General features: G+C 43.1%; 1 protein-coding gene across 1 annotated transcript; it reads left to right on the top strand.

The window, feature by feature from the left end:
* HAL (histidine ammonia-lyase) lies at nt 1-23,546 on the top strand. Its single transcript, XM_038558700.1, has 20 exons — nt 1-271; nt 901-961; nt 1,067-1,094; nt 1,391-1,465; nt 1,557-1,629; nt 1,727-1,793; nt 2,107-2,144; nt 2,760-2,885; nt 5,527-5,666; nt 7,354-7,401; nt 8,042-8,189; nt 8,919-9,014; nt 9,108-9,166; nt 10,299-10,379; nt 12,945-13,010; nt 13,088-13,253; nt 15,887-16,021; nt 19,852-19,960; nt 20,068-20,137; nt 22,747-23,546. The coding sequence occupies exons 1-20, from the start codon at nt 25-27 to the stop codon at nt 22,885-22,887; spliced, it is 1,974 nt and encodes a 657-aa protein (XP_038414628.1). The 5' UTR covers nt 1-24; the 3' UTR covers nt 22,888-23,546.
* Nucleotides 23,547-25,628: the final 2,082 nt, after the last annotated feature.

The raw sequence follows: 25,628 nt of genomic DNA, 5'->3' as shown, positions 1-25,628 counted from the left end.
CCGCCCGCCCGCGCGGGAGCAGCGATGCCCAGGTACACGGCGCACGTGCGCGGCGAGTGGCTGGCGGTGCCCTGCGGGGACGCGGCGCTCACCGTGGGCTGGCTGGGCCGCGAGGCCATCCGGAGGTACATCAAGAACAAGCCGGACAACGGCGGCTTCGCCTCGGCGGACGACGCGCGCTTCCTCGTGCGCCGGTGCAAGGGCCTGGGCCTGCTGGACAGCGAGGACCCGCTCCACGCGGCCCTGGAGGACAACGAGTTCGTGGAAGTGGGTGAGTGGCCGCGGCCCTCGCTCGGCCCCCGGCAGGTGCGGCTGGCTGCGGGCTCGCACCTGCACCTGCCGCGGCCCAGAGGCCCGAACGCGCCTGCGCCTGGGGGAGGGAGGGACTCCCCCTCTGCCCCCCGCCCCCGGCCCCCCTTTCCAACAAGGCGACAGTCCAGGAATGGGCTGACCTGCCTAGAGGGCGCCTCTGGTAGGCAGCAAAGGCTACCTTCGAACCCAAGACGGCCTGTCTGGATCCCTGGGCAGGGAGACAATCATTTTGAAGACCCTTCTGCCCTTCAGAAGCGCCTGGAAGCCAGGGGCACAGAGGCCTAAGGGGTTCGGATTAAAACAAAATAAAGCCGGGGCTGGAGCTGGGGGTGGGGGTGGGGGTGGGGGTGGGGGTGGGGGCTAGCTCTTGAACTTCTGTATGAAACCCCGCCCACCCCAGACACCTGCGTCTGTGCCTTTTGCTCTCCTCCTCGGCAAAGATGCTAAGGGCCCCCCGAAGTCCTTGTAAAGCAGCCATTTCTCCACACGTGAGAGGGAGTGGAAGAGCCCTTTCTGGGTTTACCAGCAATGCCAAGTGCGGTTCTCCCCGCCATCCCTAAGGGAGCCTCTCTTGTATGCTTGTTTCAGTCATAGAAGGCGATGCCATGTCCCCCGACTTCATCCCATCGCAACCAGAAGGAGTGTACCTGTATCCTTTCCTGCGGGCCGGGGCTGCCCTGGGGGCTCCTCCGCGGGGGGCGGGCGGCCTGGGGCGGTCTCACACTCCCCGGGGTTTTCCTTTACCAGGCGTCAGGTACAGCAAGTACCGGGAGCCTGAAAAGGTAAGCTGCAAGCCACACTCTTTTGGTAAAGAAAATTAAGTCCCCCTCGTTTCAGGAGGGGTAGGGCCAGCCAAATTTATGAGCAAACCGCATCAGGACGGGGCTTTATCCCGCTCTGCGGAGTAGGAAGAGGCATTCTGCTCGCTTCTAGCTTTCTTTACTCAGCGACCTCTTGAGCAAGCGGCCTTTCCCACCAACACACGAATGTTTCAGAGCAGGGGGGAAATCTCTTCCCCACTGTCTTGGCCAAGCAGCCCGGCTGCCCAAGCTCACAGAGGTCCCCTTCTTTTGTGCAGTACATTGCCTTAGATGGGGACAGTCTGACCACAGAGGATCTGGTCAACCTGGGGAAAGGACACTACAAAATAAAGGTACAGGGGAGGGCGGGGAAGGATATCGTCTGGACTTTTTCACCGCCTATGAAGTTTTCAATGTGCTCTGCTTTGACCGACGTTTTCCTAGCTCACCCCAACTGCTGAAAAGAAGGTGCAAAAATCCAGGGAAGTCATAGAGAGCATCGTGAAAGAAAAAACTGGTATCCTTTTCTCTTTGTCATACAATTCTTGCTATTGAATTTTTTTTTTAATGGTCTGCCTCTAATGGTACAATGTCTGTTTTTACTTTTGTTCTAGTTGTTTATGGTATAACTACAGGTTTTGGGAAATTTGCCAGAACTGTAATTCCTGTCAATAAGCTAGAGTAAGTCTGACCCCCACCCTCCTCAGCAAACACACATTCACATGCCTCCGAGTGTCCCCATCTTTGAGATTACTTTCAACAAGAGAAGTAATTAACATTTGCCCCAATTTCCAGATGAGGAGGATGAGGTTCCTGTTCACTTGCATACAAGCTGGCATTGAAAACACAGGCTTGCTGCTTTCTTCCCTTGCATGCATCCCACTGCCTTTAGTCTGTCTCTCCAAAGAGTCACCTGTTCTTCCCTTCATTTCCCTAGCTGAGGGGACACGTTCACTGCGAGATATCTAAGAGAGGTCTTCCCTTTCTCTTCCAGAGAGCTCCAGGTCAACTTAGTACGTTCACATTCTTCAGGTAAGTCATTTCAAACATTAAGTGACTTATAGATCTTGTTTGATCTGATGAATAAAGTGCAGCACGGCGTGAGGCATCCTGTAACAGCTGTGAATAGCTGGTGCACTCTAAAAACTAGTGCCAATTCTGCTTCAGGGGAGGAAGGGAAGCACAAGGCACCATGCAAGACCACCTTTCAGCTGAATCAGAAAAGGAATGGTCCAAGTTGGAGGGATGGGGTTGGGGCAGGAGCACGTGTACTGCCATGCCAACAGAGTGGTGCATTCAGGGAACGAAGTTAAGGCTGGAATTCAGGGAATGAGTTGATCAGGATGAGGTGAGGTGGGAAGGTCTGTCAAGAATCTAGTCTGGATGGTATTCTAAGGGTGTCAGGTTAGGTGGGGCTCACTGAAGCATTCGAGGGAAGAGAACTGAAAAGGCAAAACTGGGCTTTCACATTTCTCTAGAAGATGGGACTTTCAGAAGCAGGACAGTCAGGAAGGAGAGTGGTCCAACTATCTGAGTCAAGAGGAGAAAGGTGGTAGGAGACTGGACTGAAGTGGAGAAAGATTTGAGAGTTGGAGGTGGGAAAGGTTTTGATTTTTCTAGGAGAAGAATATCAATTCTGTTTCTCAGGTGTCGGGAAACCACTAATCCCTGAAAGATGTCGGATGCTCTTGGCTTTAAGGATCAATGTCTTGGCCAAAGGATACAGTGGCATTTCCCTGGAGACCCTCAAGCGAGTTATCGAAGTATTTAATGGTAATGCCATGGATCTCCAGGCTGACCCTCCATTGAGGCTGGGCATGTACCACAAGTAGATTTGGTTGAAGGCATAGTGAGGAACTAGCAGAGACAAGATGACATAAAATGATGGAGATGAATGGAAATGGGCTTGGTGAGAAGGAGGATGGCTGAGGGGGTGAGGGTGGGGGCAGAGACGCTTACTCCTATGTACCTTCAACTCATTCTTCATCACCCTTTGCTTAGTATTTGGCATCTTTATAGAAGTCTGGAACAAACTCCTTAAGTCTATCCCTAAGCTCAAAGCTAGAGAGAACCTTTAATTCAGTGATGCCCAGATGTGGTTTATAGAAGCTGCAGCCAATCATCTGAGAAACACAACAATTCCTCAATGTCTATCCCAAACACCATTTCAGTAGTTCAGTAGTGGATCACTACGTTTGTATCTTTGGGGTAAATACCCAGTAGTGCAATTGCTGGGTTGTAGGGTAGCTCTATTTTCAACTTTTTGAGGACCTTCCATAATGTTTTCCAGAGTGGCTGCACCAACCTGCATTCCCACCAGCAGTGTACAAAGGTTCTTCATATTACTTTTTTAATGTAAATATGTATATGTTTCCAAACATTCTCCAATAGCTTTTTTTTTCTTCAATAGCTTCTAATGGCTACACACACTCTTTGCTCATATGGAAGTCTCTTAATTCATATTTAGATCATTTATAACTTGTTCCTAGGATCAAAGCTGTAATGAACAACAGCTAGTTCCTGATCTTTAAGATGCATTGTTACAATTTCTAAAAATTTCTTGGTCTGATTAGAACATGCATAGTAAGTGCAAAGGGGGTAGAGGACCAAGGAGGAGGAAAAAGTTAAAGGAATAGATAATCCTTTGGGGATGTGAGTTTCAGATCACCTTCTTTCCATGCAGCCTGGTCTGGATTATTTCTCTATGTACAGGGTTTCCCAACCACCTCCACACAGCAAATCTGAGTATGCCTGGCTAAAATCTGAATGCTTTCCATTGTCCTTAGGATAAAGTCTAAACTTAAAAAAAATATATATTTCCTATGCTGTACCTTTCATCCTCATGACTTACTCATTCCATAACTAGAAAGCCTTTGTCTTCCACTCCCCTTCACCCATTTTGCCTATGCCCCCACCTCTGTCAACCATAATTTTATTCTCCATATTTATGAATCTAATTCTGTTGTTTTTGTTTTAGATTCCACATACGAATGAAATCACCTGGTATTTATCTCTGACTTATTTTATTTAGCATAGTATCCACTGGTTCCATCCATGTTGTCACAAATGGCAAGATCTCATTACTTGTTATAGCTGAGCAATAGTTCACCTCTTTCACCTCTTTCTTATCCATTCATCTATCATTGGATCCTTGGGCTGCTTTCGTATCTGGGCTTTTATAAATAATGCTACAGTAAATATAGGGGTGACATGTATCTTTTTTTCAAATTAGTGTTTTCATTTTCTTTACATGTAACTACCCAGTAGTGGAATTACTGGAGCATATGGTATTTCTATTTTTAATGTTTTGAGATTTCATACTGTTTCCCACAGTGGCTGTACCGACTGGCATTCCCACCAACAGTGCACAACATTCCCCTTTCTCCACTTCCTCATCAACACTTGTTGTTTCTTGAGTTGTTTTATTTTAGCCATTTTGCCAGATGTGAGGCAATAGCCAATTGTGGTTTTGATTTGCATTTCCCTGATGATTAGTAATGCTGAGCATCTTTTTATATGTCTGTTGGCCTTCCGTATGTCTTCTTTGAAAAAATGTCTATTCAGGTCCTCTGCCCATTTTTTAATTGGATTATTTGGTGTTGAGTTCTTTAAGTTCTTTATATATTTTGGATTCTGACCCCCTTATCACACATATCATTTGCAAACATCTCCCATTCAGTAGGCTGTCTTTTCCTTTTGTTGATGACTTCCTTTGTTGTATAAAATATTTTATTTGGGTATAGTCCCAATAGTTTATTTTTGCTTTTGCTTCCGTTGCCTGAGGAGCCATGTCTACAAAAATGTTGCTAAGGCCAAGATTAGTGATTACTGCTTATGTTTTCTTCTAGGAGCTTTATGGTTTTGGGTCTTACATTTGTGTCCTTAGTCCATTTTGAGGTAATTTTTATATATGGTGTGAGAAAGTGGTCTAGGTTTTCCAGCACCTTTTATTGACAAGACTGTTTTCCCCATTGTATATTCTTATGTTCTCTGCTATAGATTTATCAACCATTTAGGCATAGGCCATTATTTCTGGGTTCTCTGTTCTGTTGCATTGATCTATATATCTGTTTCTATGCCAGCACCATACTGTTTTGATTACTACAGCTTTGTAGTGTATCTTGAAATCTGAGATTGTGATATCTCCAGCTTTGTTCTTCTTTCTCAAGGTTGCTTTGGCTGGTGCTCCTTCCTGCTTATCCCTTCTTATTCCCCTCTGCCTTTTTTTTTTTTTTTTTTTTTTTAATAGCGGCTCAGCCAGGTCCCTTAAGCATTAGTTAGGCTTGAGGAATTGTCTTTCCCCAGGTATTTGTGCCATAAAGCGATCCTAGCTCCTAAGGGGGAGGGGGGGGAGGTTGGCCTCCCTGGCTGAATGAGGATAGCCAGAAGTAATTGGTGCCTCTTTCTCTCCCAGCCTCCTGCCTGCCCTACGTTCCAGAGAAAGGAACCGTTGGTGCAAGTGGAGACCTTGCTCCACTCTCTCATCTTGCTCTTGGGCTAATTGGAGAAGGGAAGATGTGGTCTCCAAAGAGTGGCTGGGCTGACGCTAAATACGTAAGACTTTAATAACAACTTGTATCCGCAGTAATTTCCCCAGGCTGGACGCCAGCTGCTCTGGCATGCTTTGTAGCACTGAATCCTTACGGCAGCCTGGGGATGGAGCCACCGTTATCCCTGTTTTGTAGATGAAAACTGGAGCTTACAAGTCAACCTAGGTAAGGCTCTTAGCTTCCATACATTACCCTCAGGCTTCTGGAACTCGATGGTCACCTTGGAGAAAAGGTACAGTGGCCAGTGTTAACCCCAGCAATTTATTCTTCAGCTAAAACTATTCCAGGGCTTATCTAGGAGACCTCACACTGTTGTGGGTTTATTTAGTCTCTGGTCTCACAGGACAGAGCTGTGGATCATAGCACTGACTGTATGGCCTCTGGAAAGCAGGCTCCTTCTCCCTCCCAGCTCCTACCCCAATGGCTAATCAGAAGGGCTTGTTCATCCATCTCCAGATTCCATCGGAGCAGCCCAAAGAATTATTTGAAGTGTTAGCTCAGATCAATTGCTGAGATCCCTCAGTGAAGGGGCAGAGGACCAAGGAGGAGAAGTTAAGGGAACAGATAATCCTTAGGCGGATATAGGTTCCAGATCACTTTTCTTCTCTAGAACTTGATCTTTATTTCTTGGTGCAGGGTGTTTGCTCAGCCACCTTCCCACAGCAAATTTGAGTGTGCCTGGCTGAAGCCTGTAATGCTTGCCATTGTCCTTAGAATAAAGTTTAAGTGATTTGTGAGAGTCTTGGTCTAATGCCTCCTCCTAGGTTCTACGTTACAGGAGCTGGAGCTTCCTTACAGCTGGAATGTGCTGTGTCTGGGACAGAGGGACCACCCCAGGCTCATTCTTCTCTTCCCCACTCACTCCTCCTCCTCCTGCTCCTCCTGCTCAGAAGTCCTCTGGGAAGCTTCCCTCTCTGTCCTTCAGGTTCTCCTCCCTGGCCCCTCCTTTGTGCTCTTCCAGCATCTTATCTGCTCATTTGCCTGCAAACCCCACACACTCCCTACTTCCTAGAACACTTACGATATTCTTAAATCTGTAATTGTCTGTAATTGCCCCTGAGCTAAACTGTCTCAATTTTCCTAGGCCAGCCCTGGTCCAACACCCAGGACAGAGTGGTGTGTAATGAGTATGCTAATAAGCTTGTGAAATGGACATGGTGAATGGTGCTGACTCTGTCTTCCTTCTTCCCTAAAGGGACCTTAATGTAATGACTGTTCCACTTCTTTTATTTCAGGGGAAGATTATTCTGCCAGTGTTTAGCTAAGTAGGATGAGGGTGGAGGAGTTTTTAGGTCAAGCTCTGGAGGCAGAGAATTGTGGACAGTCAGGAACCCAGCCTCAGTACAGTATGAAGTGCCCATATGTGCTCAGAAAGCAGCAGGAGAAAAAGTGAGTCACTAAGGTAGACGTTGAATACAAAGGACCTAGGAACCAACATCCAGGGTTACTTCTGTAAATGCTAGAGCCCCTTATTTAAGTACAAAAATTATGTGAAATGTAAGTCTACTTTTAGACTAAAGAACAGAACTAGAGCGTAGACCAGAGTCGATGAACAGAATCAATTCACATAGGTCTAACTTTTTATAAAACAGATCTTTAGGCTGAAGGATATTTTACTGATTCCTTATGAAATTGGAAATAGATCGGTATTTCATTGATATCCATTTTTTATCTTTTTAACCATTCTGCAGGTCCTGGAAGCTCATGGATTGAAACCAGTTGTTTTGAAACCAAAAGAGGTAAACAGATCAAGGAAAATTTACTCATTTTAATAAGGCTTTATTTGTATATTATTTTCAGTCTTAAGATCAGTCTCTTGGGTTTCTTAAATGTGGCTTTCATGTTTGTTAAAAAGTTTGTCACTGAAGAAAGCACTCCTCCACAAGCATTTAAAAGATTCTTTATGCCATGGATGCTTAGGGGTTCTCTGACCTAAGAACTTAAACTTCAAAGCAGGATCTCTAAAGATACCTCACAGATGCTAGAAATCAAGATTCCTCAGAATGCTCTCAACCAAGAGTCTTGGACCAGAATTTTTATGATATCTCGTCAACACTGATGAGCAGTTAAAGAAAAGCAGCATAATTAGGAGCTATAAAGATTTCATGTGCAGTCTGCACTGGCGGTTCCTGGCTGCCTTGAGAATGGGAATACTTAACAGGTATTCCATTTGCCAGGTTTATACAGCAATTTTGCATAGGATGGAACTTAATCCTCCCACGCTTACATAAGCATTACTGCCCTGCACTTTAGAAAACATAAATAAACACCACTCAGCCGACTGGTCAACTCTCCTCTTATGGAAACAAAAGATATGAAATCAACTTGAACATGGGTTACAATAAATCTAGCAAAGGACTTCCCTCTTCCTTTTCAAAGGGCCTGGCGCTCATCAACGGGACACAGATGATCACGTCCCTGGGCTGTGAAGCCGTGGAGAGAGCCAGTGCTATTGCACGCCAGGCAGACATCGTGGCCGCCCTGACTCTGGAGGTGCTCAAGGGTACTACCAAGGCCTTCGACACTGGTCAGCACAGTTCTTCCACTGGGTTGCTATTCGTCAACTGGAGCAGGTTGGGCGGGTGGGTCTAGGTCTTTAGACATGAGAATGGTGGGAGTGGACGGTAGGGGAAGAAGAAAAAAACCCAAGTGCCTACAGCAGGTCCAGTATTGCCACATCTTCCTCCGAGTTGTGCCACACTTGATCCTTACAATGACCACATTTTACAGACAGATGCTGACTCTAGAGTTTGCCCAGGATTCCGGATCACCCAGGTCTGACTCCCATCAGACTGGGTGCTGTCTTAGGAACCTGTTCACAGGGTTTTAGAAGTAGAGCAGGACTAAAGTTGGTTCCCCTTAGAAAATTGGGAGAGGACAACGATAGAAGTTGCAGCTTACCTGTAAAGTAGTGAATTTGAAAGACTGCCTACCATTATATGTAGTAGGACAGAAAAACTGTCTAGAGATGATATAAAATGATCAAAAATTGGCCGCTGCAGAGCTCCCTTCCATTTGAGCCTAAATCTTTTTAGGGTAGACCCAGGTTCTCAAGTTGAATTCCCAGTGGGCCCAACATATAGTTTGCACTTGGCTATTTAAAGTGGAAGATATACAGTTGGTAAGGGAAATCTTGCTTTTGGGGTAAAGTTTCTAATTGGGAATGGTGGTAAGAACCTCTGGTTCTGAACCATCGATGGTAGTCTGTACTAATGTAAGAATTGCTCTGACTTTTTTTTCCTTCTGTCAAACCTAGACATCCATGCTGTTCGCCCTCATCGTGGGCAAATTGAAGTTGCTTTTCGGTTTCGATCCCTCTTGGACTCAGACCACCACCCATCTGAAATAGCAGGTCTGGGCATGTTTCTGCAAATGAGCTGATGCAGTTTTGTGTTTTGTGGGGAAAAAAAATTGATAACCTGTCCCTTGCCATAACCTTCCACAGAAAGTCACAGGTTCTGTGATCGTGTTCAGGATGCATATACCTTGCGCTGCTGTCCACAGGTAAACAAACAAAAAAATCTTTGCTTATTTCCAACTCGGGGAGGGGGGAACAGAAAAAGAGGAACGTGTGAATAAGTCATGTAATGGTCAATTATAATCCAAATTTCCTTACTGCCTCTTTTAAAAATGATGCATATCCTACTTCTATTTGTCCAGTTACTGCAGACTTTCTATTCTACGTGATAAGCTGTTTGTTTCCTTTGGATTTGCTTTGCTCGCTTCTCTCGTACGGAAGCACAAGAGACAACTTGCTAGGTTGGTTTAGTGCCCTCACTTTTAAAAATGCTTAGTAATAACATCATCCTAACCAGTTAGTGGGACTTAACTGGTTCTCTCTTTTAGGTACAACAAGAACCAGCATGCCATCGAGGTTCGCAGGAAAAGCGAATCATAATTCAAGTGCATATCGTGGTTGTACCTTATCTGCATTTAATAAGCAGATACAAACCATCACAAGTAAATCTGTGAGGCTTAACTTTAGATTTAAAAAAATGCAAAGGACCTGAGTTGGCATGAGGCATTCAGCATTACAAATGTTACAGCTCCACTTGATGGGATGAGCACTAGGTGTTATGCTATATGTTGGCAAATTGAACTCCAATTAAAAAAAAAAATGTTGGGATCCCTGGGTGGCGCAGCGGTTTGGCGCCTGCCTTTGGCCCAGGGCGCGATCCTGGAGACCCGGAATCAAATCCCACGTCGGGCTCCCGGTGCATGGAGCCTGCTTCTCCCTCTGCCTGTGTCTCTGCCTCTCTCTCTCTCTGACTATCATAAATAAATAAAAATTAAAAAAAAATGTTACAGCTCATTTGTATATGGCAATTAATCAGATGAGAGATTAATATACTTCTCAAGAATGAAACAATATTTCATCTTGTGCCCATTGCTAGTCTAGAGTGTAATCGAGAGTCCTCCCTGGAGTAAATACCCTCATTTCCTTTTACTCAGCAAGTTCCATTCTAGCCAGTTGATTGAAAATGTCTATGGCAAAATATTGCTAAATTATCCGTACAGCACAAATAAATCCCAGTTTAAAACATCCTTGCTATTCTAATACAAATATCAGACTCTACATAACAGACACCATTATTAGTGTTTTCAATGTACTCACTCATCTGATCTTATATTTTAGGTCCACGGTGTGGTGAATGACACGATAGCATTTGTGAAGAACATCATTACCACAGAACTTAATAGTGCAACAGATAATCCTGTATCTTTTGACTGCTTCCTAAGCCAGAATTATAGAATTCCAGCTGGTAATCTTTAGATCTGCTAAAGTGATTGTTTTGTATAGCATCTTCATTCTGTCACTCTGTTTCATAGACTAAATACCTGAGGTTCAGAGGTTAAGTGACTCTCTCTAGATTTGAGCTGGTAAGTGACAGAGGCAGATCTGTGAACCTGACTTCACTTCAGAGTCTAACACACGGTGCTTTCCATATGGACCCATTAAAGGCTAAAGGGTGTCTTCCCAGCATTGGCTGAGACAGTTCATGAAAACATTTGCCCCAAGAGCCAGGGCTGAGATTGCTGATAGAGGATGAAGACCCATGTCACAAATGTGATTGTGGGGACCCTGGGTAGCTTGGCATTTATGCAAGCCTTCCTGGCTCCGGGGATACCTTAAATGGAAGGCAATTTGTTGACATTTACCAAAGTATTGCCCCAAGAGTTATGGCTTTCCTCATCTCAGGTTTTTATTTTTGGTGCGGACTTTACTCCAATCAGGGTTTCCAAATTTTATGAAGAATAGTAAGAATCCTTCCATTTCTCAAAGATGAAACCCTTCTTTTCTTCATGGTGTAGGTATTGTAGAGCCAAATTCTTTTTGCTTTGGAATGTTCTTTGATGGTATAGTTCCTAGATGTTGATGTGGTCAGTCCAGGGTCACACTGGCAAAGTCTTCACAGAGATACTTGATATTGCCTTTGAAGACCACCCAGGCCCTTAGGAATATATTTTTCCTATCCCACGTCTGCCTCAGTTCTTTTTTTAAAATGTGTTTATTCATGAGACACACATAGAGGCAGAGACATAGGCAGAGGGAGAAGTGGGCTTCCTGTGGGGAGCCTGATGAGGGACTTGATCCCAGGACCTCAGGATCACGACCTGAGCCGAAGGCAGACGCTCAACCACTGAGCCACCCAGATACCCCTGTCTCAGTTCTTAACACTGGAGAAAGTGCTGAGTTAACAACCCTGAAAGCCTTTCACAGCTTAGGTAAGCAGACAGGTTTCACAGCAAATCTTCCTGTGTAAGATTTATCACAGGATGTTTCCAGTGTGGTTTCTCTGACAAGCTTACTTCAGGATGTGTGTTTTATGTCCTCAATGTCAGATTGTTCTACAGTGAAGTCAGACCCACACTAAATGATTCTCAACTCACTTACCTCAACACCACTCTACCCCCCAAAACAGAATAGCGCTTTCATGAAGACTATGTAAGTCTATCAGTTCTTGTAGAGGAGAGGTATCCATTCTACACTTCCATAATTTAGACTTGAGAAGGTATTTTAAAGAATAAAAACAAAGAATTACCACTAAATTACTGGATATGAGAGAGGGATATTTCCTTACTAAATTCTTCTCCCACCACTTACTGCAGCAAAAATTTCAGCCGAAAGTACTTTCCTTTCTCAATTAAAGATTCTTAATTATTGATGAATTTCCATAAGGTAATATTTGGGAATTTTCTTGCAATACTGGTATTAGTTGAAAGAATATTATTCTTAATTTTTCAATTGTAGATACAGAGCACCTATTAACACAGTTGCTCAATGCTATGGATGCTAAATTCTAATTGCTATAATCTGATAACCAACAAACAAATTTGGAACTGGAGAAAAATCAAACATGCTGAAGTCCTAAGTAGGTGCAGAGATTACTTGCTATAAGGGTTCAAAGAAAAAAAAAAAAGGGGTTCAAAGAATGAAGAGAAGACTAGGGCCTGTGACTGGGGGTGGGTTGGTGGAGAAGAGCCAGCACTGGGCCTAACAGGCTCACAGTTTTATGCATAGAAAAGGTAACTCCCAACTTGACTAAGTTAATGTAATACATGCATCTCCAGCTCTTTGGAAGTCAGAATCTTTCTCACACAGAGTGAGTTCCTAGTTGATAGAAATAAATATTCTCTAGTCCAGTAGATGTAAGTCAGCTCTTTGGAAGGGTTGTTATTGCATTTGTCTGGGTGCCTATTGGTTTAAGTGAAGTGCGTGATAGAATGGAATAATCTTTGAGGGCATTAATATGCGGTGAGTCTAAGTTGCTCCTACTTAGATGGGTTTGCAACAGCCTATTGGCCACCATTTGCTATGAATGTTGCTACAGGATCACTGAGTAGAGAGTTTGAAAGTCTTTCAAGAATTGATTGTTCCTGATAATTTGGTGGTTGCTCCTCAGCAAAGTCTTCCATTCAGCAAATTCTTCTACGGAAGGCAAGCTCACATAGTCCACTGAAAAAATAGAACTAGTGTCCTGATCTCTGTTCTTAATTTTAGATATATACTTTTTGAGGGAAAGTGCTAATCATCAAATAACTATAGTTATGGTGTTTGAGAATCTCTAATTTCAGAAAGAAAAGTTTCCTGTTCCATGTTTCTTTGGCCCCCAATTAGGTGTACATCATTCATCTTTAAGGTTTTGGGTATTTGTTTTGTTGTTTTTGCTTTTGCATCCATTCATGTCAACAACTGCTTGTAGAAGGACTCTCCTTCCCTCCACCCATATTTGTACAAGAGCTACCAGTGTTAAAAATTAGCCTTAACCTGTTTTGCAAGATGGTTTTTGCCAGCAGAGGAGAGACTATTTCTGGAGGAAACTTCCATGGTGAATACCCAGCCAAAGTAAGCTTTTTAGAATTGCTCCTAACCCTGAAAGCATAATCCAATTTAAACCAACTGAACTGAGATGCTCTTTCTAGGCTCTAGACTATTTGGCCATTGGAATCCATGAACTTGCTGCGATTAGTGAAAGAAGAATAGAAAGGCTCTGTAATCCCTCCCTCAGTGAGCTGCCTGCCTTCCTGGTGGCTGAAGGTGGCCTGAACTCTGGGTTCATGATTGCACATTGCACAGCCGCAGCACTCGGTAAGAATACTGCCCCTTGCCCAGAGCCCAAGTCTGTCCATTTCATCTGAAAGTGTCAAATTTTGTCCTTGAATTCCATCTTTGTCCCCACCTCTTTCGCATCCCACCTGTCTTGGTAGAAATGCAGAAGGAAGTCTCTTTAACATTTTTTTAGAAAAAAACTAAATAAAACGTAAACAAAGCTATACGAAAACACAATAATACCCTAATGACTTTGTGAATAATGAGGTTTCCACAATTTCTCTGTAGAAAGCAATTTGACATCACACAGGAACTTCACCTTTGTAGCTTTTTCCCAAATCCCAATTTGAAGACTTTCAGAAGGAAAAAAGACAAAGATATCTATAATTAATGGCAAAACTTGAACTGACCTGAATGATTAAACTCTGGGTACATTCTATTAGACATACCAAACACTGAAAACATAAAGATGTGATTACAATATGCAAAAACGCAGGGTGGCTGGGTGGCTCAGGTCATGATCCAGGAGTTCAAGCCCCACCTCAGGCTCCCTGCTCAGTGGGGAGTCTGCTTCTCCCTCTCTCGCTGGCTCCCTCTCAGCTTGTGTTTTCTCTCTCTCTCTTTCTCTCAAATAAATAAATTCTCTTAAAAAAATAATATGCAAAAATGCTCATAAGAAGATGCCCTCCAGGAAAACTGAGCTTCAGTATAGCTGATTTCTGACTCAAAACTGTAAGTAACACATTAGAACAGGGTTCAGTACAAAGAACATGCCAAGGGCTTCATTTATATTTGCTCACTTAATGGTCACAACAATGCCAAGAGGCGTGCACTATTATTACCTCCATTGTACAGAGGAAAACCTGAAGATCTGAGACCTTAGGTGACTTACCCTGGACAACTAGTAAGTAGAACTGAATTCAAACCCAGGCATTTTTGTTCTCAAATCTGTGCTCTTACTTCAAATAATGTGAATCTCATTTTAATCAGTACTTAATCCTAAAACATGATTGCCAAATTTAACAAATAGAAATGCAGGGTTTCCATTTAAATTTGAATTATTCAGGACATAAGTACAAAAAAATCATTTGTTTTTCTCTGAAATTCAGAGTTAACTAAACATTCTGTATTTTTTCGGGCAAACCTACCCAAGAGGCAAGAGAGCATGTGGTTAAGAGCATAGACTCTAGGTTCGAATTCCAACTCTGCCATTTATCAGAGGTGTGATATGGAGCAAGTTTCCTATCACTCTCAGTTTACTCCTCTGCAAAATGGGGGGGTAATAAATTTACCTAAGGGGACTGATTTGAGGATTAGATGAATTAATGCATATAAAGCCTTAGAACTGTGCCTGGCCATGTTGTGTAAGCACAAAGTAAATATTAGTTGCTATTAATATTACTCCTAACCCCTTCCTCACCAAAGCCTCACATGGAAACTCAACACAACCAAAAGGAATTCATTGTGTCCTCTATCCAGTATATTCTAATTGCTCACTTACCTCCTTATTAAAATACTCCTTTCAAGGGCAGTGACTTCTCACATTAACAGATCTAGATCTAGAAAACAACAGGGACTTTGGAAAGCCTCGTTTGAATGTGTTTTCCTTCCCTAAACTGCCTATTGAAGTTGTGCACCTTGGTTTCATTAGAAGGAAATGAATAGTTTTCTTTCCCAGGGCCAAGTAACTTCTCTTTCAGAACGAGCCTCACCACAGACCACTTATCCATATAAGCAGGCTTAGGGTCCTGGGACCTGGGACTTGCAGCACTTGAAACCTGGAAAGGCCTGGGCAGACCAGGATGAGCTGACCGCCTGGTCTACATCGCTAGATTATCTCGGGATCCTTTATAGTACAGAGGGCAACTGAAGTCTCACCCAGCCGCCTTCAGGGGCAAAAATGTAGGGGAGAAAACTCTCCCCTGGTTTCTGGGGCAGGAGGAGGAGCCCGGTAATCTAGGTCCTCCTTACTTAATGTGTTGTCCTCAAGCCAAGAATCTGGCCATCAGTTGATAGTTTGTTAGAACAGCAGAATCTCAGGCCCCACTCGAAACTCGACATTTGCATTTTGACAAGATGGGAGTGACTCATAGGCGCAATAAAGTTGGAGACACCAATCTAGGCCATCTCTAGAATTTCCCCCTCCTCCCCAAGATACGTCTGGCAGTCATGGAGTCTTTGCTCAAACCCAGTACAACCACTTGTGTCATCACTGGACAGTCTGAGCCGTAAAATCTCCTTGCTCAAGATCTGTGGGTCCAGTCTCCATCCTTAGATACCACCCTGAATTCTAATGCCTCCTCTGCTGATACAACCAGTCCAGTTGTTCTTGAGTACTTGGAAAAGCTCACCATGTCTTTTTTACCTAGCCTCCCTGGCATGCTAAATGCTTCCAGTGTTTTCCACTGGTCTTTGTAATAGGGTTTGTAATAAGGTTTCTATCTGGTCTTAGCACACTCACTAGTCCTTCCTTTTCATTTTGATACAAACCCAACCTGCTTCCTCTTCCCAAAATAATTTTAGACTATCCAGTGCTTCGATAACAACCAAGAGCTTCTAGAGGGGATACTCCACAATGTTGAGCACATTGAGCAGCCAACATGGCAATTTTTCCTATTTCTAATATGAAAATGAGCATACTAGCATATTCAACTTGCATTGGCCTCTTGCAGTTTCTGAGAACAAGGCTCTGTGCCATCCCTCGTCTGTGGACTCTCTCTCCACTAGCGCTGCCACAGAGGACCATGTCTCCATGGGAGGATGGGCAGCAAGGAAGGCCCTTCGGGTCATCGAGCATGTGGAACAAGGTAAACCCGGCCAGTCTGGGATGGCAGGCCTCACTGATAAACTACAACATGTGTGATCCTCAATGTAGGATCCCTACCAGCAGCATCAGCATCACCTGGGAACTTGTTAGGAGGGCAGATTCTTAGGCCCGGCCCCCAACCTGCTAACTAAATCAGAAACTCAAGGGAAGAGAACAGAACAATATGGGTTTAACAAGTCTTCCAGGTGACTCTGAGGCTCACTGAAATTTAAGAACCACACCTGCTGTCAAATAAGTGTCACGGTTGGCTTAATTTTTTAAACAATTGAAAACATATTCATAGGTGGAGAGATTAGTACCACAACCCCCTTTATACCTAACTCTGACTCAACAGCACATTTGCTTCATTTTTTTCCTTTTCTCAAAGTATGTTTTTTTTTTTAAGATTTTATTTATTTATTCATGAGAGACACAGAGAGAGAGAGAGGCAGAGACACAGGCAGTGGGAGAAGCAGGCTCCATGCAGGGAGCCTGACATGGGACTCCATCCTAGGTCTCCAGGATCGCGCCCTGGGCTGAAAGTGGTGCTAAACCGCTGAGCCACCCGGGCTGCCCTCAAAGTATTTTCAAGCGAATCCCATCACATTATTTTCTTCCTGCATATTTTATCCCTTAAATATGAATGCTTTTTTATCCACCATGATTCCGTTATCATATCCAACAAAAAATCAAGTCTCAGTATCACTGTTGAGTACATATTCAAAATTTCCCAATTATTTCAGTGTCTTCATAGTGGCCTTGTTCAAATCTGAATTCAAGGCCCACATTTTAAATTTGGTGGTCAAGATTTTAAGCTTCTTTTCATCCAGAACAGCCCCCTCTCCTTTTTTTCTTCATGCCATTGACTAGTTAAAAAAACATGTCAGTCTTCTATTAGAGACTGACATTCTGGATTTACCTGTTAGCCTCCTTGTGGTGTTACTTTTAACTTTTAATCTGCATGTTATCTTTGTTCCCTGTGTTTCCTGTATGCTGCGGGAGGCTTAACAAGATTCAAATCCATACCTTTTGGTAGATAGTTTCTAGGGTGGAGCCGTGTTAGACCAACCTCTCCCTGCCTCCTTAATTACTACTTGTTTTGTTATTTTTTTAAAGAGGAATTGCCTTCCTTTAGGCATTGTTATCTAAGCTCCTAAATTTTCCCAACTGTATTGGAAGCTGTGGGATGACAAAAGAGTATCACTACAATAATTCCCCCCTTATCCATGGAGGAGGGGGAATGTTCCAAGACCCCTGGTGGATGACTAACACCATGGGTAGTACCAAGCCCTATGTATACCATGTTTTTTCCTATACGTACATACCTATAATAGTTTAATTTATAAATCAAGCACAGTAAGAGATTAGCAAGAATAATTAATCAAATAGAACAATTATAACAATATATTGAAATAAAAGTTATGTGAATGTGAACTCTCTCAAAATACCTTATTGTGCTTTACTCACCCTCTTGTGACGATGTGCGATGACAAAATGCCTACAGGGCGAGATGAAGTGAGGGGAATACCGCAGGTGTTGTGAAGTAGCATTAGGCTACTATTGACCTCCTGATGATTGGACAGGAGGAGGAATCTGACAAATCATCAGAAGGATTACCTGCTTCCAGAATGTGGTTGACTTCGGGCCACCGAAACAGCAGAAAGCAAAACAGCAGATAAGCAAGGACTACAGTATTTTAAGACAAATGTGGGAGAGTTAAGTGCTCTTCTTATTGAGATATAATTTACATACCCTACAACCACCCATTTGCATTGTACACTTCAGTTGTTATTAGTATATTCACAGAGTTGTGCAATCACTACCGCAAATCAATTTTAGAACAATTTCATCCCAAAAAGAACCCTTGTATCCTTTACCTATCACTCTCACATTCTCACCTGGCCCCCAGGCTCAGGCACCCATTGATATACTTTCTCTCTCTCTGGATTTGCCTGTTCTGGACACTTCACATACACGGCATACAACACATGGGCTTTTGTAATGGCTCAGTCAGCACAATCAATGTGTTCAAGTTTCTTCCACACTGTAGCATGTGTCAGCACTTCATTCCTTTCTCTGGCTGGATAATATTCCATTGTATGGATATACCACATTTTGTTTACCCATTCATCAGGTGAGGGATATTTGGGTTTTGTCCACTTTTTGGCTAATATAAATACTGCTGCTGTGGACATTTGTGTACAAGTTTTTGTGCAGACATATGTTTTCATTTCTCGAGAGTGGAATTGCTGAGTCATATGGTAGCTTATGATCATCTTGTTGAGGAACTGCCACACTATTTTCCAAAGTGGCTGTGCCATGTCACTTTCTTACCAGCAGTGTTTGAGAGCTGATTTGTCCACATCCTCACCAACACTTGTTATTATCTGCCTACCATGGTGTGATCCTAATGTCCGCATTGAGCATGTTACTCTGGCCAAAAGCCTAAAGAGTCACTCTTGTCAGTTCTCAGATCTTCTATCTAGTTCATCAGCAAATCAACCTTACCATCAAAAGACACGAGATCATGGCTCTGTCAGCACCTTTTGATTGGTCTCCTTTGTTTTCATTACTGTTCTTCTACGGGCACCACATACAACAACCAGTGCATGGTCCTTAAAATGTCATTTTGACTACACCATGTTCCTGATGAAAATTTACCAGTTACTTCCTAGTGCTCAAAACAAAATCCAGCCCGCTTCCTGTAGCCTACAGCAATCACACGTGATCTGGCCTCTGGTTCTCACTGACACCTCTCTCCATTCCATTCTTTACCCTGGAACCACAGTGTTACTCATGCACCTGCCAAGGATACATCCCTACCTCAGTATCTGTGTCCTCACTGGCCCCTCCACCTGCAACACTGCTCTCCCAGGACTTCACATGGTTCACTTCCTCCCTCCATCTTTGTAGCTGTGCAGATTTTATCTCAGATGTCTTCCCTGTCCACCCTATCTAAACTTCTTGAAGTTTCCAATTCCTTATATATAAAGTGAGGGGATTGGACTAGAAGATGTGAAGTTTCTTCCAGGTCCAAAATAGATTCTACTACTTCATCTGCTCCCACTGTGACCTGTCTACTCACCAGAGTTTGTAGTGTGCTTCATAAATTTTAAGAAGTCAAATGTTTTTAATACTCCATTTCAGTTGACCCCTAAATGGTTTGATCAACTTGAAGCTTCTAAAGTATTTTCTTGGCAAATAATGGAATCCAAAGGTAGAGAAATTTAGGTTCCGGTATTCAAAGTTGATCCCAAGGTATCGTACACTTAATAAGAGTTCTTAACTAGGAAAAAAAACTGCATTTTATCAAGAAACCTAAAGTTGGCAAGATACCAATTTCTACAATTTCAGTTTTAGTGGGCTTGGTACAACTTTGAGTCTGAAGGCTTGAAACGAACAAGATCTACCGCAACAAAAGATTCATTTGCTCATTCACTGGCTCCTTCAATCCTATGAAGGTGTATGTGCCAGGAATTTCAGGCCAAAGGAACAGCAAGACTAAAAACCAATTGACATTTACACAAAGGTAGAAATAGGACACACATGTCATCCATCTTGCTCAGATAAAGTAAGGAGAGGACTAATATATTTACCTGGATAGCACTCCCCTTCTTAACATTAAAGATACAGCCAAGGGAGTAGAAAAGCAAATTTAAGATGGTCAATATCAACAGGCCACCAAATACCAAGTTGGCTTCATTCTACCAGTAGACAGAGGACCGACCATCTCTTCATTGGCTAGAGATGGCTTTCAACTTCCATTGAGTTATATCCCCCAAGCACAAAGGCAGTTTTAAACAGCTATACCCTCCACCTTTCTTGTTCCAGTGCTGGCCATTGAGCTTCTTGCAGCCTGCCAAGGAATAGAGTTTCTACGCCCCCTGAGAACAACCACTCCTCTAGAGAAGGTCTATGACCTCGTGCGCTCTGTTGTAAGGTAAAGTCAAATAGGTCCCTGGATGTGACATCATTGCAGAACTGTGAACCCTGGCAGCAGTTAATGTTTGGCTGATGGTTTGATGTGCTTTCTTGCTTTCTCTGTAGGCCCTGGATAAAAGATCGCTTCATGGCTCCAGACATTGAGGCAGCACACAGGCTGCTCGTAGAACAGAAGGCAAGTTGGCCACTTAGCTTACTTCCTAGTTTGGGGTCATTATGGGAAAGCAGAGTGGGAGTGGGGACTGAAGAAATATTCTTATTCTCTTGTCTCCTGTCTATTCCTTGGACATGAACAGAAAAGGAACTTAAGCAACTTCCACAGCAACTAAAAAGCTATTTGATGAACTCTTAAGTGTCCCATATTACACCCAAACACTGACTATCTAGCAATTAGAAACTGAAATGATTTTAAATGGAGTTTGGGATGGGTATTCACGGGGAGAAAATGAGATGAAAGGTTCATGCATCCCCCCCACCAAGAAGATTCTCTTTTGTTCAAAAGTACATTCTCTTTCCGTGATGCTATCCTCACCACCTCCAACTGGTCCAATGACTAACAAAGTCCCAGGTTTTTACTCCAAAGATCTGTTGGTCTGTCTGGTGCTGGGGTGTGTCCTGTCCCATCTCTCTAAGTGAGATACCACTTATTTCCTCTGGCTTCATTGACTGTAGATTTATCTGACAGGAACAGATGCCTCCTAGGCTGACTCATTTTTTAAATATATTTTTTGAGACTTTTGTCATAATTTGTTGGTATCACATTCTCTAGGACTTCTTGATTTCCCCTAGAACCATTGCTCTGCTCTTGGGGAATGATTTTTCCCTTTGATCTTCACACCTGTCATCCCTAAGTATGCCCTACATACACCCTTTGAGGGGAAGCCCCTTGCTTGCTGCCAACTTTGGTTCTCATCAAGAGGTGTATAAGAGGCTAGCCTTTTTATTAATTGAAATATACCTGGCATATAACATTATATTTGTTATAGGAGTATAAAATAATGATTTGATATTTGTATATTTTGCAAAATTATCACCACAATAAGACTAGTTAACATCTGTCACCATACATAGTTATAATTTCTTTCTTCTTATGGTGAGAACTTTTAAGATCTGCTCTTAGTAACTTTCAAATATACAATACAGTATTATTAACTATAGTCACCATGTTGCATAGTCTATCTGTAAGACTTATTTATTTTATAACTAGAGGTTTGTACCTTTTGACCCCCTCTGCCCATATCACTCAAAATCAGCTGCCCATCCCTTGAAAGGCCAATGTTCAAGAGATGAGCTTTGATTGGAAAATAATATGAGCATTATTCAGGTGGCCAGCTACCTGGGGTAAAGGCAGAGTCTTGTCCAAAAGCCCACTTCCAAAAAAAAGGGTGACACCGGGTGGCTCAGAGGTTGAGCATCTGCCTTTGGCCCAGGGTGTGATCCTGGGGTCCTGGGATCGAGTTCCACATCGGGCTCCCTGCATGGAGCCTGCGTCTCCCTCTGCCTGTGTCTCTGCCTCTCTCTCTGTCTCTCATGGAGAAATAAATAAAATCTTTAAAATAACAACAACAAAAGCCCACTTCCAGGTTTCTGCCTGGCCCAGCAATATTTAAAGGGGTTTAATCAGTTAAAGGAGGATAGTGGTCAGTGACATTTCTTGATTACATGCAGACTTGATGTCACCTACAGAGTTATCCTGGTGCTTAGAGGTTGTGCAAGAAGTTCTAGTATTTTGGTGGGTGCCCCCAGGATGGGGGATGGAGCAAGGAGGTCTGGCTTCTTGGTACCCAGAGATGGCATAAGAAACGTTCTGTTTTTTTTCTGCAAAAGAAGACAAGATCTATAGATGTGCAAAGGAAAGTCATTTGTTTCGTGATCTTAAATACGAAAAACGCTTTGCTGAAGATTGCTGGGCTTGTCAGAAAGCCAAGGCGGCTTCAAACAGACTTGCTGGCCTCTGTGGCCTGGGAAATCTCTGGTCCTGCATTCCCAAAGGCCAGAGGTCTGCTGTTATACATCTGTCGGTGGATGCTTAGGTCGCTTCCATGTTCTTCATAACCAATGCTGCATGAATATGGGGGTGCAGGTAGCTTTCCGAGGAAGCTAGCCTTTGAAAGAATACATTTTCTAAGGTAATACAAAAGAATAGGAATCGCTCCTTGATTGTTAGCAGCAAGCTGCTAAAAAGCAACTGTAAATCAAAAACCTTAACTTGAGAAGATGTGATCCTTGAAAGGGAGCAGGTTGGTGGATGGAGGTACATAGGAGACAAGGGTATGAAGCATCGCTCCTCAAACTGTAACGTACGTGCCCATGAACCTCCTGGGGGTCTGATTCCAGGGGATGCCGATGCTGCCTGCCCACAGGCATGTGGCATGGAGAGCCAGCAAATGAGGAAATCCACTGCCCTATTCAAAGCTTGTCTTAGAAAACACATGGTCATACCTTGGGGCGGCTTTCCTTAACTCTGTCCACACTGAATTGTCAGTTTTGTTTGTTTATTTTACTTCAGAAGAACTGCTTTCAGCAGCTGAACACCATGAAGCTTTCTAAAGTCACCACCTTTATGGTGACTTTAGAAAGCTTCTGGACTTTGCATTTTAAAAGCTGTTAATGCAGCCAGAAGCTAATTGATACAGATCATGTGTCAAATGGCTTATAATAAAAGCAAGTAAACAGCTGCTACGTGCCTAGTCAGCAATAGATGTTTTGATCAGATGAAGCTGATGTTTAATGGCATGTGAGGACAGTGGCGTCAACATTTTGACTCTATTTTATCCTTCTCAGGTTTGGGAGGTAGCTGCACCATATATCGAAAAATACAGAATGGAACATATTCCAGAATCCAGACCTGTTTCTCCAACAGCCTTTTCACTGGAATTTCTACATAAGAAATCTACCAAAATCCCAGAGTCTGGGGATCTTTAGAGGGCTTTGTCATGTATTAGCAGATCAGAGGGTACTTGGTTTAATAGTAAAGCACATTATGCTGAAGAAGAGGCCTGAGGACTTTCCTGGGCAGATCAATTCATTGTATTATTCAGTTCTTCTATAAACCTCCTTTGGTTAGGCTGGCGACAGCATTCTAGTCACTTCACTCCAGCACTGTGCTCTTGGTGACTTGGTTTGAGACACAGAAGCTGTTTTCAGATTATCAGAGTTTCCTTTCTTCCTTAACAATATCAACAGGCCACAGGCCACTTCACATTATTTGAACTCAGATTTTGAAATAAATTGGTAGTATTCTTTTCCAAAAACATTAGACTTTTATGAATCTCTCTTTTTTTTCCTCTTTTCTTTTGGTTTGACAAGCTAAGCTCCCCACCAGATGACTTTGGCTGATTGAATTATACCATGATGTGATGCGATAAATGTTCCTTAATAGGCCTTGATAAATAACTTCTTTTAAAGTCATAATTTGTCCTGAAGCTTCTCTTTCTTCTATTAATTGCATCATACCACAGTCAATAGGTCAACAAGAGGTTTTGTGTAAAGGAGGTAAGCAATGAATATAGAGATTGCTGTTGGAGTGGCCCTTATTGATATTTATGAAATAAATATCTCAAAAAAAAATCTCAGATGCTTAAGCTAGAGTTGGAGGTTATTATTACTACTGTCTTACTATGCGTTAGTAGTATATTCACATCCCTGTGATAACCCTGCGTTAAGAAGCCTCCTGTCCCCAAAATAAGAAATCTTATGTTCAGAGTTAACCAACCCCTTCTCTGTAACGGTAATCATTAAAAGGATGAACTATTGACAAAGGTCGATGGGGCCCTGGGACGTGTTACCCAATCTGTTTTTTTCCTCAAAAAATGACAAAGGACCTTCTTGGAAGGCTTAAGTATAATCATCTGGATGAAAGATGGGTCAGATGACCTCTTGGTTTCCCAAGGCTGAGATCTGTGACTTTGCACCCCCTTTTGTGAATGCATGCAAGGCACTCCAGCGCAGGAATCTGAAACCATGACTCTAAAAACTACAGTAGGCCAAAGAAAGACCAGACACACTTGCCAGCCTGCCTGCCCAGCTCCAGCCTAAAATGGGTCCAACAGCATATTTCACAATAGGGTTTTCACTCTTTAGATGGCACCTCGTCCACAGGAAAAGGTGGAGACAGAAATGAAAACTGCTGCCACAGCAATTCAGTGATCGAAAATGTGCCGAGGAGCCTGTTTACCAAAAGGCTGGTCTTGGTGCTGTTCTTTGCTAGAATGTAAACATGCACAGATGTTGGCTAATGTTCTTAGTCAGGAACCCCAGCTGAGCCAGTAAACCCAGAGGTCTGATAGCTGCTCCCCACTCCAGGCTGGGGAGTGCCGGATTCCCATAGGCCTCTCCGGTCTCCCTGGGCACTAGATTAGTGAGTTCTGTGGACAGCTCTGTTAGAAATGGGTTATCACATGCCTCCAAGAGAATTTCAAGGCAAACATAGAATAGAATAAACTACGTCTCGGTTGTCTTATGTTGTCACTATATTCTTAGATTTTTCTAACAGTTTAATTGCACCTCTTTAGGGAATTAATCAAGTTTCTGAAAGCTTTAGTCAATGAATGTTAGCACAAGTGTCTTTAGAGAGTGTGGTTGGTTCAGTTTTCTTTCTCTTTCCCGTGGAGTAGCAGCAAGGGTTAGGGGCATCAGGATTTCCTCCCAGCAGGCTCACCTGGGCTTCTCCTGCTGTCTCAGGGCAGCCAGAGGACAGGCCCCAAAGCATCAGGGCTTTTATACTTCGGCAGTGCCACACTTGCTAATGTCCTGTTGACCAAAGCTAGTCACCCTCTCAAGCCCAAGTCAATCTGGGAGAGTAATACTCAGTGACATTGGCATGTGATCTGCAGTCCATTACTGTAACAATCTACCATGTACATAAAATAAAAATATACATATAACCTGAAAAATTCAGGACTCTTTTCACTACTACTTTATTGTTTTTATTTTTATTTTTTTTTAAAGATTTTATTTACTCATTCATGATAGAGAGAGAGAGGGGCAGAGACACAGGCAGAGGGAGAAGCAGGCTCCATGCAGGGAGCCTGATGCGGGACTCGATCCCAGGACTCCAGGATAACGCCCCGGGCCAAAGGCAGGTGTTAAACCGCTGATCCCCTCATTACTACTTTAAACTTGAGTCTCATTCTGGATCTGGTCACTGGATTATTATCATTTCATTAAACCTTCTGATTATCTCATGAATAGCATGATCATTTTGCATTTTGGGGGTTACTTTGGTTAAAGGTATTAATTTGTTAAATGTAAACATTAAAAACATACCAAAAATCAAAGCCAAGAAATGTGTTTCAGCCCCACAGCATAGGCCTGGTTAGTCACAAGGTGTCACATTCCTTTTGCTTAGTGATTAGTTCAAGAAATGGCCAAGATTGCAGGGCAGCCCAGGTGGCTCAGTGGTTTAGTACCACCTTCAGCTCAGGGTGTGATCCTGGAGACTTGGGATTGAGTCCCATGTCAGGCTCCCTGTGAGCCTGCTTCTCCTTCTGCCTGTGTTTGGGCCTCTCATGAATAAATAATTTTTTTTTAAGATTTTATTTTATTTACTCATGAGAGATACAGAGCGGGAGAGAGAGAGGCAGAGACACAGGCAGAGGGAGGAGCAGGCTCCATGCAGGGAGCCCGACCTGAGACTGGATCCCGGATCTCCAGGATCATGCCCT

Source organism: Canis lupus, chromosome 15 (assembly GCF_011100685.1).
Source record: "Canis lupus familiaris isolate Mischka breed German Shepherd chromosome 15, alternate assembly UU_Cfam_GSD_1.0, whole genome shotgun sequence".
In the NCBI taxonomy this organism is placed as follows: Eukaryota; Metazoa; Chordata; class Mammalia; order Carnivora; family Canidae; genus Canis; species Canis lupus.
The sequence above is the reverse complement of the archived record's forward strand: the minus strand, read 5'-3'. Positions and strand labels throughout refer to the sequence as shown.

What these genes read in the sequence shown, in the direction of transcription:
- HAL (XM_038558700.1), top strand. Translation starts at nt 25, where the DNA reads ATGCCCAGGTACACGGCGCACGTGCGCGGCGAGTGGCTGGCGGTGCCC. An exon ending in CCTTGCGCTGCTGTCCACAG is followed by an intron (nt 9,167 to 10,298) that starts GTAAACAAACAA and finishes CTTATATTTTAG; the next exon opens with GTCCACGGTGTGGTGAATGA. An exon ending in CTCGTGCGCTCTGTTGTAAG is followed by an intron (nt 19,961 to 20,067) that starts GTAAAGTCAAAT and finishes CTTTCTCTGTAG; the next exon opens with GCCCTGGATAAAAGATCGCT.